Consider the following 15,279-nt stretch of genomic DNA (forward strand, 5'->3'; position numbering starts at 1 on the left):
CTGTCATAATAGCTCCTGTGTTTATTAAAGACTTTCTCTTATGCAGGGAGATATCCAGAAAGATTATGGTTGGAAGCTTGTTCATGGGGATGTATTCAGACCTCCAAGGCATGGAATGTTGCTATCAATTTTACTGGGTCAAGGAACACAAGTTTTGATTATGACATTTATTACTTTATGTGAGTAGGCTCAGATCAATATGTGTCATCTTCAACATTCTGACATAGGTTAAACTTCGATTCATGTGTACAAAAGAACTTTGAAAATTCTACCCTAAAGTTTAAGGAAATGTGTATTTTATAGTATATTTTAATGAGTATTTGTAGTGTATTTAAAGTAAAATTTGTATTTTATTTTAAGGATATGAGTCTGAATATGTTCCTATATCAAGGACTTTTCATAGTTTCTTCAGTTCTGAATAATTTATTGTAATGTCCAATATATATGTTCCTTGCTTTGCATGTGGGTAGATCATATTTTAGGTGGACTCAGGGAATTATAATTCAGAGATTAGGATTTTGAAATGCTAAGGCAAGCCTAAGTGCTGGTCTTTAAATGTATAAATGAAGTGGCATCATTAGTAGGCTTACAATGGCTGATGAACTCTCTCTGCCTTCATTATCAACCAAGAGTAGAGTTTGTCAGTTTTTGATAACCAGAGTGGGGATTTTCACAAACAAAGCTTCTATAAATAAATGGTTTATTAAGTGTTTCAGATGTCAATGATAATTTCTAAATTTAGCTCTTAAGTTTATATTTTCCTGAGACAAAGTCTCACTGTGATGTTTTTTCCCCCTCACCTTGAATAAAAGGAAACAGAAGGAAATTTTTGTGGGGAAAAATGATTTGCTCTTTAGGGAGTGACTACTGGAGTAGAGAAAGGGAAGATCTTCTCTTTGATTTTGATTTAAAATAATATAATTAATGATTTAAACAAGGAGATTAAAGACTAAATTGAAAACACATAGTTTGCCTTGTATGGAATCAGACTTTTCATTAACAGATTGTCAAAAAATTAGCCAAGTAAGTAACATCAGAGAATTTCCCTGTATGCTGTTTCATAAAAATGTCTTAATAAGATGCCTTTAATATATTATAAAGCCTTATGTGTTTTGAGGCTATTATTGTCACTGGTTTGATATCTCTTCTTTGTGCTTTTAGTTCTTGCCTGCCTTGGTTTCCTTTCTCCTGCTAATCGTGGTGCTTTAATGACCTGTTCTGTTGTGTTATGGGTCCTTATGGGAGCATCTGCTGGATACGTGTCTGCTAAGGTGTACAGGTGTAAGCATTACTATTATTATTCCAAGTTGGTATGTTAAATATAGAGATTAAAAAGCTTGAAAATTTAAAAAATTGCATCAGGAATTTTAACTGACCTAGCAAAATATAATTGTGTCTTCGTAACTGTAAAATATTTGTAAAGTGGACTAAATCTAGTTCCCTAGTAATTATTCTGTCCTTTACTTCCTCAGCATTTAGAGGTCTGAAGTGGAAGACAAATTTCTTGCTGACGGCACTGCTGTGTCCTGGGTTAGTATCTCATGTTCTCTTTTCTCTACACAGTTATAATCTTTCTTATACTTTACCTTGGAAAAATCATCGTACACAATAATGAAGAGTAGAATGGAGGTGAGTGACCACTGTTTTTTCTGTGGCTGCAGCATTCTTTTTTTTGGTATATTTGCATTCTTTTCATCTTTTTGTATATCTTAACCCTTAATACAAAGAGATGGTGATGGTGCTGCAGTATTCAATTTTGATCTTTGTTTTTGAAGCAGGTTTCATAAATGCTCCTCTCTGTTATTCATCTTGCCTTATATATCATGTTAGAGTGGCAGCTTATATACCACATTGTGTTATTCTTCTTGTCTCTGCCTCCTGTGATTATTTCTTCCTATCTCGCCTAGTTACTGCAGTGTCATTAGTGACTGCAGACCCCAGGCAGAGTCATGGTCAGGGAGGGAGTCAGGGTGGTGCTGCACAGTGGTTCTTAGGGAGCTCATCTGGTCCCCTAATTCTAAAGATGCAGAATCAAATGTGTTCAAGGTCATGCGTGAAGTCAGTAATGGAGCTCAGGCTGTATATTGGCTTGGCCAAAAAGTTAATTTGGGTTTTTCCATCTTGTGGAAAAGCCTGAGTGAACTTTTTGGACAACCCAATATCCTCGACCAGCGCTCTTCCCGTAATGCCTCACCAATAAGGTGCTGACTCATTTTGAGTTTTATCTCCAAATTTCTTTAATATGTTTTATCTTAGTCAGCTTGGGCTACCATAACAATGCCATAGACTGGTTGCCTTAAACAACAGCCATTTCTTTTCTCACAGTTTTGGAGGCTGGGAAGCCCAAGATCAGGGCATCAACAGGATAGGGTCATGGTGAGTGCTCTCTTCTGGGTCGCTGATGGCTGCCATCTTGATGCTTCCTTACATGGCAGAGGAAAAGAGAGACACTGAACTCTACAGTATCTCTTCTTGTAAGGGCACTAATGCCATCATGAAGGCTGCACCCTCATGATCTCATCTAAACCTAATCCCTCTCCCAAGGCCCCATTTCCAAACACCATCACATTAGGGATTAGGTTTTTTTTTTTTTTTTTAAAAATCCTTTTTATTTTGTTTTGGGGTATATGTGATTAACAATGTTGTGACAGTTTCAGGTGAACAGTGAAGGGACTCAACCATACATATACATGTATCCATTCTCCCTCAAACTCCCCTCCCATTCAGACTGCCACATGACATTGAGCAGAGTAGGGATTAGGATTTTCATACAAGAATTTTTGGGGAAACAATTCAATCCATAGCAGGTTTCATTTAAAAAAATTCTTTCTTTGATATGTTCTGAAGGACGGTTTTGTTTTTTTTTAAGGAAATGTCATGGATTATATCTTGATTATTACATGGAACTTAAAAAAAAATGTGTTTTTTGGCTGCACTTGGACTTCATTGCTGCTTGGCTTTCTCTAATTGTCGTGCACAGACTTCTCATTGTGGTAGCTTCTTTTGTTGTGGAGCACAGACTCTAGGCGCGTGGGCTCAGTAGTTGCGCCTCATGGGGTTAGTTGCTCCATGGTATGTGAAATCTTCCCAGATCAGGGATCAAACCCCTGTCCCCTGCATTGGCAGGCGATTCCCAATCACTGAACCACCAGGGAAGTCCTGTTTTGTGGTAATTTAATTTCAATTTGTTGTAAAATTCCCGTATCCTTAATGCTAGAAGTGTGTCACAATAATGCATGTATGTGTGCTCAATCACTCAGTTGTGTCTGACTCTGTGACTCTATGGACTGTAGCCCACCAGACTTTGCTGTCCATAGGGTTTCTCAGGCAAGAATACTGGAGTGGGTTTCCATTTCCTCCTCCAGGGGATCTTCCCAACCCAGGGATCAAAACTGTGTCTCCTGCATCACCTGTATTGGCAGGCAGATTCTTTGCCACTGAGCCACCTGGGAAGCCCCGTCACAATGGTGGAAATTCTATAATGGAAGTTATACATAATAAATTCAGTAGCATTGTATACTAATTAGTGACAAAATGAGAGCAAATGCTCTGTGACTGAGTATAAAGCCATCATCAGTGCAATGCAGTGATAGGTGATACATTCAGTAGACTCATAATGTTTTATCTACATGTGGCTTTTCCCCTCAACTCCAGGGAAAGGCTTGAATATTCCAAGTTTGCACATCAAATACATGTACCACAGTTTTTGATTTATTTAAAATAAGGACAATGCACTCCTCTCCCCGTTGCCACCTTGAATAGAGCCATCTGCTTTTTCTGTAACTCTTTTCAAGGGAACTAGAATGGGTGGTCTTTCCTGAGCTTTAATACCTTTATGTAAGAAAGCAATGTCCATACATTGACATGAATCCGCCCCGGGTGTACATGAGTTCCCCTTCCTGAGTCCCCCTCCCACCTCCCTCCTCCCTTTATCCTCCCTCTGGGTCATCCCCTCACACCAGCCCTGAACATCCTGTAACATGCATCGACCCTGAACTGGTGATTCGTTTCACATATGACAACATACATGTTTCAATGCCATTCTCCCAAATCATCCCACTCTCACCCTCTCCCACAGAGTCCCAAAGACTGTTCTATACATCTGTGTCTCTTTTGCTGTCTCTACATTGACATGTAAAGTGATTAGCCTCCAATTAAAATAAATAAATTTAAAAAAGCAATGTCCTTGACAATATTTCAGATATTTGTTGCTTCAAGTTCAAGACTCAGATGAATCTGAAATTGAGTAACTTTGGCACAAAAGTGCCATTGTGCAAAAGTCATTATACTGGATTGTAATACAAGGGATATTGCGAGCAAGAACTAGTCAATAAACCATCTACTATTTTCTTCATTATTTAGTTACTCATTCAATGTATTTGTTGTATTTTTGAAAAAATTTTTTTTGCTATATTTAATGCATTATGCTAGGCACTGGAGAGGAAATAAATGTAAATCTCTCCTGAAACTGCCTTCGTGGCTTCAGATGAATAATAATGGCCTATTTTTCATCAGACAGATGTTCCATCTCATTGTAAAAAGAAGTTACGTCATTAGAATAGAAAATTTAAAAGAATTAGAATATGCTGTGTCACTAAGCTTGATTAACTAAATTGAACAATTAATGTCTGGAAAAGCATTAGCATTTTCAGTGCACTATGAGCTGTTTTTATCTTGTTTTCTATGGGATCAATTTTGAAGAGTGTTTTACACAGAAAAATTTAAAAATTCGAGTGGAGGTCCATAATAACATGGCTCAGGGTTACAGGGACTATGAAATGGTTCAGTATCAAACCACAGTTTTATGAAAATATTTTTTTTTAATTTGAAAAGCAGCTGTTAACAGTGGTTGTCCCCTAGGTAGGTTGCTGCATGGCTGGGGGACAGGAATGTGAAGGAAACTGTTTTATACTTATTTTCACTGTTTCTCTATGTTTCTTTTTACTTTTCACATTGTATACCATATACATGTGTTCAGTTCAGTTCAGTCGCTCAGTCGTGTCCGACTCTTTGCGACCCCATGAATCGCAGCACGCCAGGCCTCCCTGTCCCTCACCAACTTCTGGAGTTCACTCAAACTCATGTCCATCGAGTCAGTGATGCCATCCAGCCATCTCATCCTCTGTCGTCCCCTTCTCCTCCCGCCCCCAACCTTTCCCAGCATCAGAGTCTTTTCCAGTGAGTCAACTCGTTGCATGAGGTGGCCAAAGTATTGGAGTTTCAGCTTTAGCATCAGTCCTTCCAATGAACACCCAGGATTGATCTCCTTTAGGATGGACTGGTTGGATCTCCTTGCAGTCCAAGGGACTCTCAAAAGTCTTCTTCAACACCACATTTCAAAAGCATCAATTCTTCAGTGATCAGCTTTCTTCACAGTCCAACTCTCACATCCATACATGACCACGGGAAAAACCATAGCCTTGACTAGGCAGACCTTGGTTGGCAAAGTAGTCTCTGCTTTTTAATTTGCTATCTAGGTTACCATATATTAAAGTGGAGAGGTAGCATTGAAGGTTACCAGAACAGGTGTTAGAATCAGACACACACACACCCTACATTCTGTACACACAGGGGTTCATTTCCTAATTCTGTCTCTTTCTAATTAATGAGGCCTTGAGTAGGTTTTGAATAAGGCTGCAATGAACATGGGAGTGCAGCTATCCCTTTGAGATCCTGTTTTCATTTTCTTTTATATACCCAGAAGTAGGATGGATGAATCATATAGTAATTTTATTTAAAAATTTTGTGGAGAGGACTTCCCTGGCGGTCCAGTGGTTAAGATACCACACTTCCACTGCAAGGGCATGGGTTTGATCCCTAGTTGGGGAAGTAAGATCTCACATGCTGCATAGTGTGGCCAAAAAAGAAATTTTTTTGGGGGGGGAACCTCCATACTGTTTTCCATAGTGCCTATACCAATTTAGATTCCCACCAACAGTGCATAAGGGTTCCTTTTTCTCCATATCCTGCCAACAATTGTCTCTTCTCTTTTTAATGATAGCCATTTTGACAGGTGTGAGGTGATATCTTATGGCAGTTTTAATTTGCATTTCCCTGAGATGATTAGTGATTTCCATATATCTGTTGACAATTTCTGTGTCTTCGGAAAAATGTGTATTCAGGTCCTCTGCCCCTTTGTTAATCGTTGTTTTTTTGCTATTGAGTTGTTTGAATTCTTTATATATTTTGGAATTTAACTCCTTATCACATGTATGATTGTGATATATGTGATATCCACACCACACAGTTTGAAGGATCTTAGTTTCTTGACCAGACATCTAACCCAGCCCTTTGGCAGTGAAAGTGCAGAGTCCTAACCACTGGACTACCAAGGAATTCCCTATCTGTTTTTGAGTACAGCCATCCTAATTATTATGAAGTGATATTTTATTGTAGTTTTAACTTAAATTTTTTGGTGACTAGTGGTATGGAGCCTCTTTTCATTACTCATTGGTAATTTGTATATATTCTTTAGCAATATGTCTATTCAAATCCTTGGCTCACTTTTTAAAAATTAATTTACTTTGGCTGCATTGGCATGTGGGGTCTTAATTCCCCAACCAGGGATCAAACCTGTGCCCCATGCATTGTGAGCATAGAGTCTTAACCATTGGACTGCCAGGGAAGTCCCTGCACATCTTAAAATTGGATTTTTTTTATTATTATTGAATTGTAAGAGTTCTTTATATATTCTGGTTACTAGATACTTATCAGATATATGATTTGTAAATATTTTCATGTCTTCTATGTGTTGTCATCTCAGTTTCTTGATAGTGTTCTTTGAAGTACAAAACTTGAAAATTTTGAAGACATTTATTTACTTTTTCTTTGGTTGCTTGTGCTTTAGATGTCATATTTAAGAAAGCTAATCCAAGGTCACTAAAATTGATGCTTATGCTTTCTTATAAAAGTTTTCTAGTTTTACATATTAAATTTTGGTCTTTGGTCCATTTTGAGTTAATTTTTTTTTTTTTTGTATATGTGAGAGGTAGGGATCTAACTTCATTCTCTTGTACATGGATTTTCAGTTGTCCTGACATTATTTGTTGAAAAGACTCTTCTGCCCCAGTTGAATTGTTTTGAGTCCCTTATCGGAATTCAAATGTACACAAATACATGAGCTTATTTCTGAACTCTCAATCTTATTCCATTAGTCTATGTCTATCCTTAGGCCAGTACTCATCATCTTGGTTATTGTAGCTTTTTATAAATTTTGAAATTATGAAGTGAGAATTCTCCAACTTTTTTCTTTTTCAAGAATATTTTGGCTATTCGGAAACTTTGCATTTCCATATGAATTTCAGAAAAAGTGAAAGTGTTAGTCTCTCAGTTGTGTCTGACTCTTTGTGATCCCATGGACTGTAGCTTGCCAGGCTCCTCTGTCCATGGAATTCTCCAGACAAGAATATTGGAGTGGGTTGCCATGCCCTTCTCCAGGGGATCTTCTGGAACCAGGGATTGAACCTAGATCTCCCATATTGCAGGCAGATTCTTTACTGCTGAGCTACCAGGGAAGACCCTAGGAATTTTAGAAAAAACTTTTCAATTTCTTCAAATAGCTGACTGGAATTTTGATAAGGTTACATGGAATCCGCAGGTCAGTTTGGGGGATATTGCCATCTTAATATTAAATATTCAAATCATGAACACAGGATGTCTTTTCATTTATTTGGTCTTCTTTAATTCCTTTCAATTACATTATACTTTGTGTGATTTCAGGTCTGTTAAATTTACTGAGACTTGTGTTATGGTCTAACCGGTCTATCCTCGAGAATGTTCCATATACACTTAGAAGAATGTGTATTCTGCTGACAATGAGTGGAGTGTTCTACAGATGTTTGTTAGGTCTAGTAGGTGTACACTGTTGTTAAAATCTTTCATTTCCTTGTTGATCTTCTATCTAGTTTTCTTCTATCCATTATTGAAAGTGGGTATTCAAGTCTCCAACTATCATTGTTGAATTCTCTGTTTCTTCCTTCAGTTCTATCAGTTTTTGCTTCATATATTTTTTTGGATTCTGCTGTTACATACATATGTATTTATAATTGTTATATATTCTTGATTGACACTTTTATTGTTTTTTAAAATTATTCATTTGGCTGCGGGATCTTCGATCTTCGTGTAGCATGCAGGATCTTCAGTTGCAGCACACAGGCTCTTTAGCTGCAGCATGTGGGATCCAGTTTTCTGACCAGGGATTGAACCCAGGTCCTTTGCATTGGGAGTGTGGAGTCCTAGCCACTGGACTACCAGGGAAGTCCCAACACTTTTATTGTTATAGAAGTCCTTCTTTACCTTTCATAATGCTTTTTGTCTTAAAGTCTATTTTGTCTGATAGAAGTATAGCCACTTTAGCTTTCTTTTGGTTACTGTTTGCATGATCTATCTATTTATCTATCTATATATATCTAGAGATCTTATATAGATCTCTTATATAGTTGACCCGAGAACAACATGGTGGCTAGGTGCCCTGAATCCCTGCACAGTTGGAAATCTGTGTATAACTGTAGAGTCAGCCCTCTGTATCTGTGGTTCTGCATCCACAGATTCAACCAATAGCAGATTGTGTAGCACTGCACTATGTATTTATTGAAAAAAAATCCATGTATGAGTGAACTCAGGCAATTCAAACCCATTTTGTTCAAGAGTGAACTATATGTTAAATCATTTCACTTTCAATCTGTTTCTGTGAATCAAAATTGTGTCTCTTGTAGACATCATTTATTTGGATCATTTTTTTGGGTCCCTTTTGCCAACCTCTGCCTTTTAATTGGAATATTTCATTCATGTACATTTAATGAAATTATTGGTAAAGTAGGATTTACATCTGCTATTTTGCTATTTTCTTTTTATAAATTTTAAGTCTTTTTTGTTCTTTCATTAATGTTCTCTGTTGTGTTAAATAAATATTTTTAGTGTACTGTTTTTATTCCCTTATCATTCCTTTTACAGTTTTTTTGGAGTTTGTTTTCAGTGGTTGCATTATGTATTACAATTAATGTTTCAATTTAATACCAACTTAATTACAATATTATTAAAAATATTATATGCTCTTATATAGCTTCTTTCCCTCTTTCCTCCTTTGTGCTGTTATACAAGTTACATCTTAATGCTTTGTGTGCTCATCAACACAGATTTATAATTACTGCATTATGCAGTTGCCTTTTAAATTTGATAGGCAAAAAAAGAGTTTTAAATAACATTTTCTAATCATGGGACCTTGAGCAAGTTATTTTACCTTTCTAATCTTAGGTTTCTTTATCTGCAGTATGGAAATAATGGTATTATGTATTTCATATGATTGTTGTGAGGATTAAATGGGATAATGTATTAAATCTTTTGTAACAGTGCCTAGCACATAATAAGTAAGTAAGTGTTAGTTGCTCAGTTGTGCCCGACTCTTTGCGACCCCATGGACTGCAGCCCACCAGGCTCCTCTCTCCATGAGATATTCCAGACAAGGATACTGGAGTGGGTTGCCATTTCCTTCTTCAGGGGATCTTCCCAACCCAGGGATCGAACCCGGGTCTCCTGCACTGCAGGCAGATTCTTTACCAACTGAGCTACAAGGGAAGCCTAATAATAGGTGTTTAATAAAGCACATAATAATTGTTTAATAAATGGTAACTGGTTTATTAGCTACTATTTTCTTCAACTAACAGGACTTTGCTCAAGCTGTTCCATCTATTTGTAGCCCCTTTGTTTCAATTTTCCAATGCCAAATTTGTATTCATTCTTTAATTTCCAGCTCACCACCACTTTCATGTTTTGAAATTGTACAATGTCTATTACCGTTATTACAATGCTCACCACAGTATTCCTCAGATTGAGTTATTAATGATATGTCTTATCTCTCATTTTACATTCTAAGACTCATGTGGGTGAGTGTCTTATTCATTTTTGTATCTTTCACAGTGTGTAGCCCAGTGCCTTATATGAAGTATAAGTGGTTTATAGAGAGTAAGTGTTTAGTAAATGATTGAATCATGTGAATAATTTAAAATGCAAGACAGGTTCAGTTTCCTATTTCTGTTAGTAGAATTGAACACAGTTTAAAAGCAATAAACCAGACGTGATACAAAGCACATATTCTCTTCAAGAGGTTTAGGGGCTTTCTTAAGTAGATGAGAGGGAGAATCTTAAGGTACTGGGATTCTTATTTGTTAGAATGTGGTAAGTTGAAAGAGAGTTTCAGTGCCTCATGATATGGACATGGACAATGTAAAAATGGTTTTGAATTTAAATGGAGAAGCAGTTCAATTAATGAGCATACACTTCCTAAGAGAAATTGAAAAAAGTAGAATTATTAAAGGATGTCATTTTGCTGCATGTAGCTCCAAAAGTGGTAGGTAAGAAAGGGAAGTCAGCAGAGGTTGATGGGCGTGTACCCAAACTTTAAAATTAGAAGAAGGAAGGTTGAATTCTAGTACTCAGTATTAGCTAAGTGACTTTGGATAAGTCCTATAACCTTTCTGATTGTCCATTTCCTTGCATGTAATGCTTGTGTCACAGAGTCATTTAGAAAAGTAAATGAACTAATGGATTGTGAAATTTTTTTGGAACTACAAAGCAGTTTTGGTCGCTCTCTTCTTCTGTGTTCCTACTGTTTTATATCTACTATCTGCTGTAGTATTTCCTATGTTGTAATTTGTTTATCTCTGTTCCCCACTAGACTGAGCTTTTTCAGAGCAAGGATTTTTGTTTTATTTATCTTGGAACACCAGGGCCTAACTCATGGGTACTCAATAAATGTTTGATGAATGTGTGAATAAATGTTTCAAGTAGGAGATGGACCCAGGTGACCTCTTAAGTTTCCTTCTAGTTTTGCTGTTTAAGATTCTATGAAAAGGTCTAGAAATAATTAGACATTGACAAAGGAAGAAATACTTAGAATATAAAAACATGAAATGGAAGGACAGTTACAGAATTGTTAAACACATATTGGCATTCTAGAGTGTACTTTCTAAAGGGAAATCGTTGAGACGGGTTAATTGAGTTTATATATAAGAAAGAAGGTTATGATTTGTCAACTGAGAAGTAATTTTTCTGGCTATGGAAAGATAGCAGCTAAAATGAATCTTTCCAAAGCTAGAAAATGTGGCAGAGGAATATTGCGGCTAAACAAATTCATTAGAGCAGAAAGGTATTAAAAAAAACATTTAAGGAAGTATGGTTAAATCATGGGAAACTGAACTCCCTTATTGAGAAGCCAGAAACTGATGAGACGTAAGGTGGAGGTTTTATTGTTGTACATACTGTTGTTTGAAAGGACTAGAAGCTATATCTCTAACAGGAGCAAAGTATGAGCCTTTAAAGAGCAGAATAGATATGCCTACTGAAAAAACTGTTAATGGAAGAGTCTGTAAACGCAAGGAGGAAAGGTGAAGTAGAAATAGTAAAATGAAAGAATAAATGAGTAAAAAAAGAATAAAAGAATAAAATGAAAGAAGGTTTAGAAAGGACAAAATCACTTATAATGAGGGATGGGGAAGGATCCAAAACAATGATCCTAAGTAAGAAATTGAAAATAGATGGAAAATATGAAGGAAGCCTTGAAATACTAGAACTGGAATGGTCCTTGAGAGAATTTACAACTGAAGACTGAAATCAGAGATTGTCTAAACAGTAGACCTCAAAGCCTAACCTGGTGCAGCATCAAGTGGCTGTCACCTCATTCCCTGTCTCTGATCTTTGACAAAATGTTTTGGGGAGGAGAAGGTAGATACGATTGGTCTGGTTGGTTCCTACTGTAGAGGCTTTATTATAGCACAGTGGGATGAAGAAAGCTTGCTGTTAAAAAAACAAAAACAAAAACCAAAAACCACATACATCTGAGTAAGAATCCCAGCTCTGCTTCTTTTCAGCTGTTTGATCTTCAGCAAATTACTTACTATCCCTAAAAGATATTCAGAAAGAACTCAACATGTAACTTCTGTTTTACATTTACCTGGGTTGATCATTAATTTTCCCTTTTTTTCTTGCCTGTTTTTCATTTCTTTCTCTTTTCAAACTGCTTTCTAAGACATTTCATCAGCTTTATCTTCCAACCCTTTTACTAAGGTTTAAATTCACCTTGTCATTTTTTTAAAAAATTGGAGTATAGTTGATTTATAGTGTGTTAGTTTCAGGTGTATAGAACAGTGATTCAGTTATACATGTATCTATCTACCATATATATATGTGTATATATATATACACACATATATAAATGTTCTTTTCCAGAGTCATTTCCATATAGGTTATTATAAAATATTGAGTATCATTTCCTGTGCTATACAGTAGGTCCTTGCTGATTATCTATTTTATATATAGCAGTGTGTATATATGGGCTTCCCAGGTGGCGCTAATGGTAAAGAACCTGTCTGCCAATGCAGGAGACACAGGAGACACGGGTTCAATCCCTGGGTTGGGAAGATCCCCTGGAGGAGGAAATGGCAACGCACTTCACTATTCTTGCCTGGAAAAATTCCATGGACAGAGAGGCCTGATGGGCTTCATATGTTAATCCCGACCTCCTGATTTATTCCTCTCCTCGCCTTTCCTTCCCTGATAGCTGAGTTGGTAAAGCATCCACCTGCAATGCTGGAGACCCTGGTTCGATTCCTGGGTCAGGAAGACCCTCTGGAGAAGGGATAGGCTACCCACTCCAGTATTCTTGTGCTTCCCTGGTGGCTCGGCTGGTAAAGAATCTGTCTGCAATGTGGAGACCTGGGTTTGATCCCTGGGTTGAGAAGATCCGCTGGAGAAGGGAAAGGCTATCCACTCCAGTATTCTGGTCTAGAGACTTCCATGGACTGTATAGTCCCTGGGGTCACAAAGAGTCAGACACCACTGAGCAACTTTCACTTCACTTTCCCCTTTGATAACCATAAGTTTATTTTCTATGTCTATCTCTTTCCATTTTGTAAATAAGTTTATTTATTTATTTCTTTTTTAGATTTCACATACAAGTGCCTCTGGTCATACTTTTAATTCCTAAGACCTCTTCTAGGGAATTCCCTGGCATTCCAGTGGTTAGGGCTCTGTGCTTCTGTTGCAGGGGGCACAGACTGGATCCCTGGTCAGGGAAGCTAAGATGCCACAAGTCCTGTGGCACAGCTGACACAAAGCAAAAACACAACAGCAAGAACTCTTCTATTTTCTCAAAAGTCTTTAATTTCCTCTTCCTGTCTCATGATTGCAATGTCTCCTTTAATTTCTCTGAGGATCTTAAATTGTCTTGGTAAAGTTTTTTCCTGAGTTTCAGGAATCTTCTCTAAGGAACTAACCCTCCTATCTTCTGCAGGGGTTGTGAAGTGATGTTTTTTGGTTCTGCAGAGTTGGTGGGTGGGGGACAGAATCTGCAGGTCTGTCAGCATCTCAGGCTGACTTTGAACCAGTCCTTCTGGTTTTGGCCACTCCTTCATCCCTACCTGTAGAGGTACCTGGCACCACAAATTCCCGAGCCTTTTTGGAGCTCTGTGGTATAAATTGAGTTGCCTCTCAGCTTTTTCTACTGATGACTTAGGATACAGGTTCGCACTCCAACTAACTCGGTTACTATTTGTCTGCTGTCGGGTTTCCAAACTTTGCTGCTTATGTCTTCTCCCCTTTACAACATCCCCCCATCCTTATGCCTTTAAAAATTCCTTTGCTATAATTTTATCAGGGTTTTGATAAGGGAGCAGAACTAAATATGCATTCAATGTGTAAACTTTAACCCAAAGTCTTAATTCTTCATGTCTTTTGTATCCATTCTTTACATTTTAACCATCATCACATTGTACAGATTCTTAACACTTTATATCTAGTCTCCTTGCCTCTAGTATCTCCTCCCTTAGATTTGTCCTTTGGAATGCTATAGATTCACCTTTCCGGAAAATTGCATGGAGTACCTCACAGCTTTGAGTGTAAAAACCCTTCAGTTGCTTCCTGGTGTTGACAGGATAAAGTCTATATTCCTTAACCAGACATTCAAAGCCTTCCAGAATCTAACTTCTGCCTATCTTTTCAACCTCATCATTTAGGCTTTCAGAAACACTCATGGGACTTCCCTGGTGGTCCAGTGGTTAAGATTCCATGCTCCCAATGCAGAAGGCCTAGGTTCAATCCCTGATTGGGGAACTAGATCCCACATGCAGCAACTGAGACCCAGCGTAGTCAAATAAATGTTAAAAGAGAGGAAGGGATGAATCCCTGTCAGAAACACTCAAATCTGCACCACTGATACCCATACTCACCTGTAGCTATGATTAACCTTGTCTGGAACATCTGCTGCTGCTGCTGCTAAGTCACTTCAGTTGTGTCCGACTCTGTGTGACCCCATAGACGGAAGCCCACCAGGTTCCCCCGTCCCTGGGATTCTCCAGGCAAGAACACTGGAGTGGGTTGCCATTTCCTTCTCCAATGTGTGAAAGTGAAAAGTGAAAGTGAAGTCGCTCAGTCGCGTCCGACCCTTAGCGACCCCACGGACTGCAGCCTACCAGGCTCCTCCATCCATGGGATTTTCTAGGCACATCTACAGGCATAGTAGTTGGGCTTGCCTGGTGATTTATCCATTAGACTTAGGGGTTGACCTGCTGACTTTGAATGGCTAATTTAAACACTTTGTTTTATTTTGGGGGAAGATTTAAATTATTTTATTGTAAAATTTATACAAAATAAACCATAAGCACACAGTTAAACTTTAAACAGAATTAAGCCAGTTCATAAAACATTTCAAATAAAACAGTAATAAAAACCTTATCATCCCAATACACCAGCCCCAAGCATCTTGAAATTATTCATCTTTACATACATGATGGTTTATTTCTAGATTTAAAATAGTGATCTCCATTACACTTAGTTAGGCTGTAAAATATTAAATACTATTTTAAAAAAACAGATTCTTTAAAAATTTTTTTAAATTTTTTAAATTATGGAAGTATAACACAATTACAGGAGACTTGGAAAATACAAAACAAAGTTATATGTAGTTCCACTATATATTACAATTATTTTTTTAAGTAGATAAATTAAGATTTTTAGGGGAAGTTTCAATATCAAACTCTAAAACATTAATAGAATGAATAGACAGAAAAGTAAAAGGACACAGTAGACCTGAAAAGCAGTATGAATTAATTCAATATAATTAAGATTTATACAGTTTTCACACAGCAGCAGGACACAAATTCTATTCAAGTTCCATAGACTATAAGCCAGGAGACACTGGAACATATCCATGGATATAAGGTACAAAAATTTCATGGTCTAAAGGTATTGAAATCATGCAGAGAAAAAACAGATTCTTATACTCAAGGA

General features: G+C 37.3%; 1 protein-coding gene across 1 annotated transcript in view; it reads left to right on the plus strand.

Moving 5' to 3' along the window:
- The window catches only part of LOC129564584 (transmembrane 9 superfamily member 2-like), an 87,541-nt gene that overhangs the window by 43,284 nt on the left and 28,978 nt on the right, over positions 1–15,279 (plus strand). Inside the window, exons 10-12 of the mRNA XM_055438672.2 lie at positions 47–179; positions 1,162–1,281; positions 1,473–1,530. Coding sequence (XP_055294647.1) covers positions 47–179; positions 1,162–1,281; positions 1,473–1,530 — 311 coding nt within the window. The remainder of the gene's footprint in view (positions 1–46; positions 180–1,161; positions 1,282–1,472; positions 1,531–15,279) is intronic.

This window comes from Moschus berezovskii, chromosome X (assembly GCF_049115385.1).
Source record: "Moschus berezovskii isolate FMDL1 chromosome X, NW_MosBer_1.0, whole genome shotgun sequence".
Taxonomy (NCBI): Eukaryota; Metazoa; Chordata; class Mammalia; order Artiodactyla; family Moschidae; genus Moschus; species Moschus berezovskii.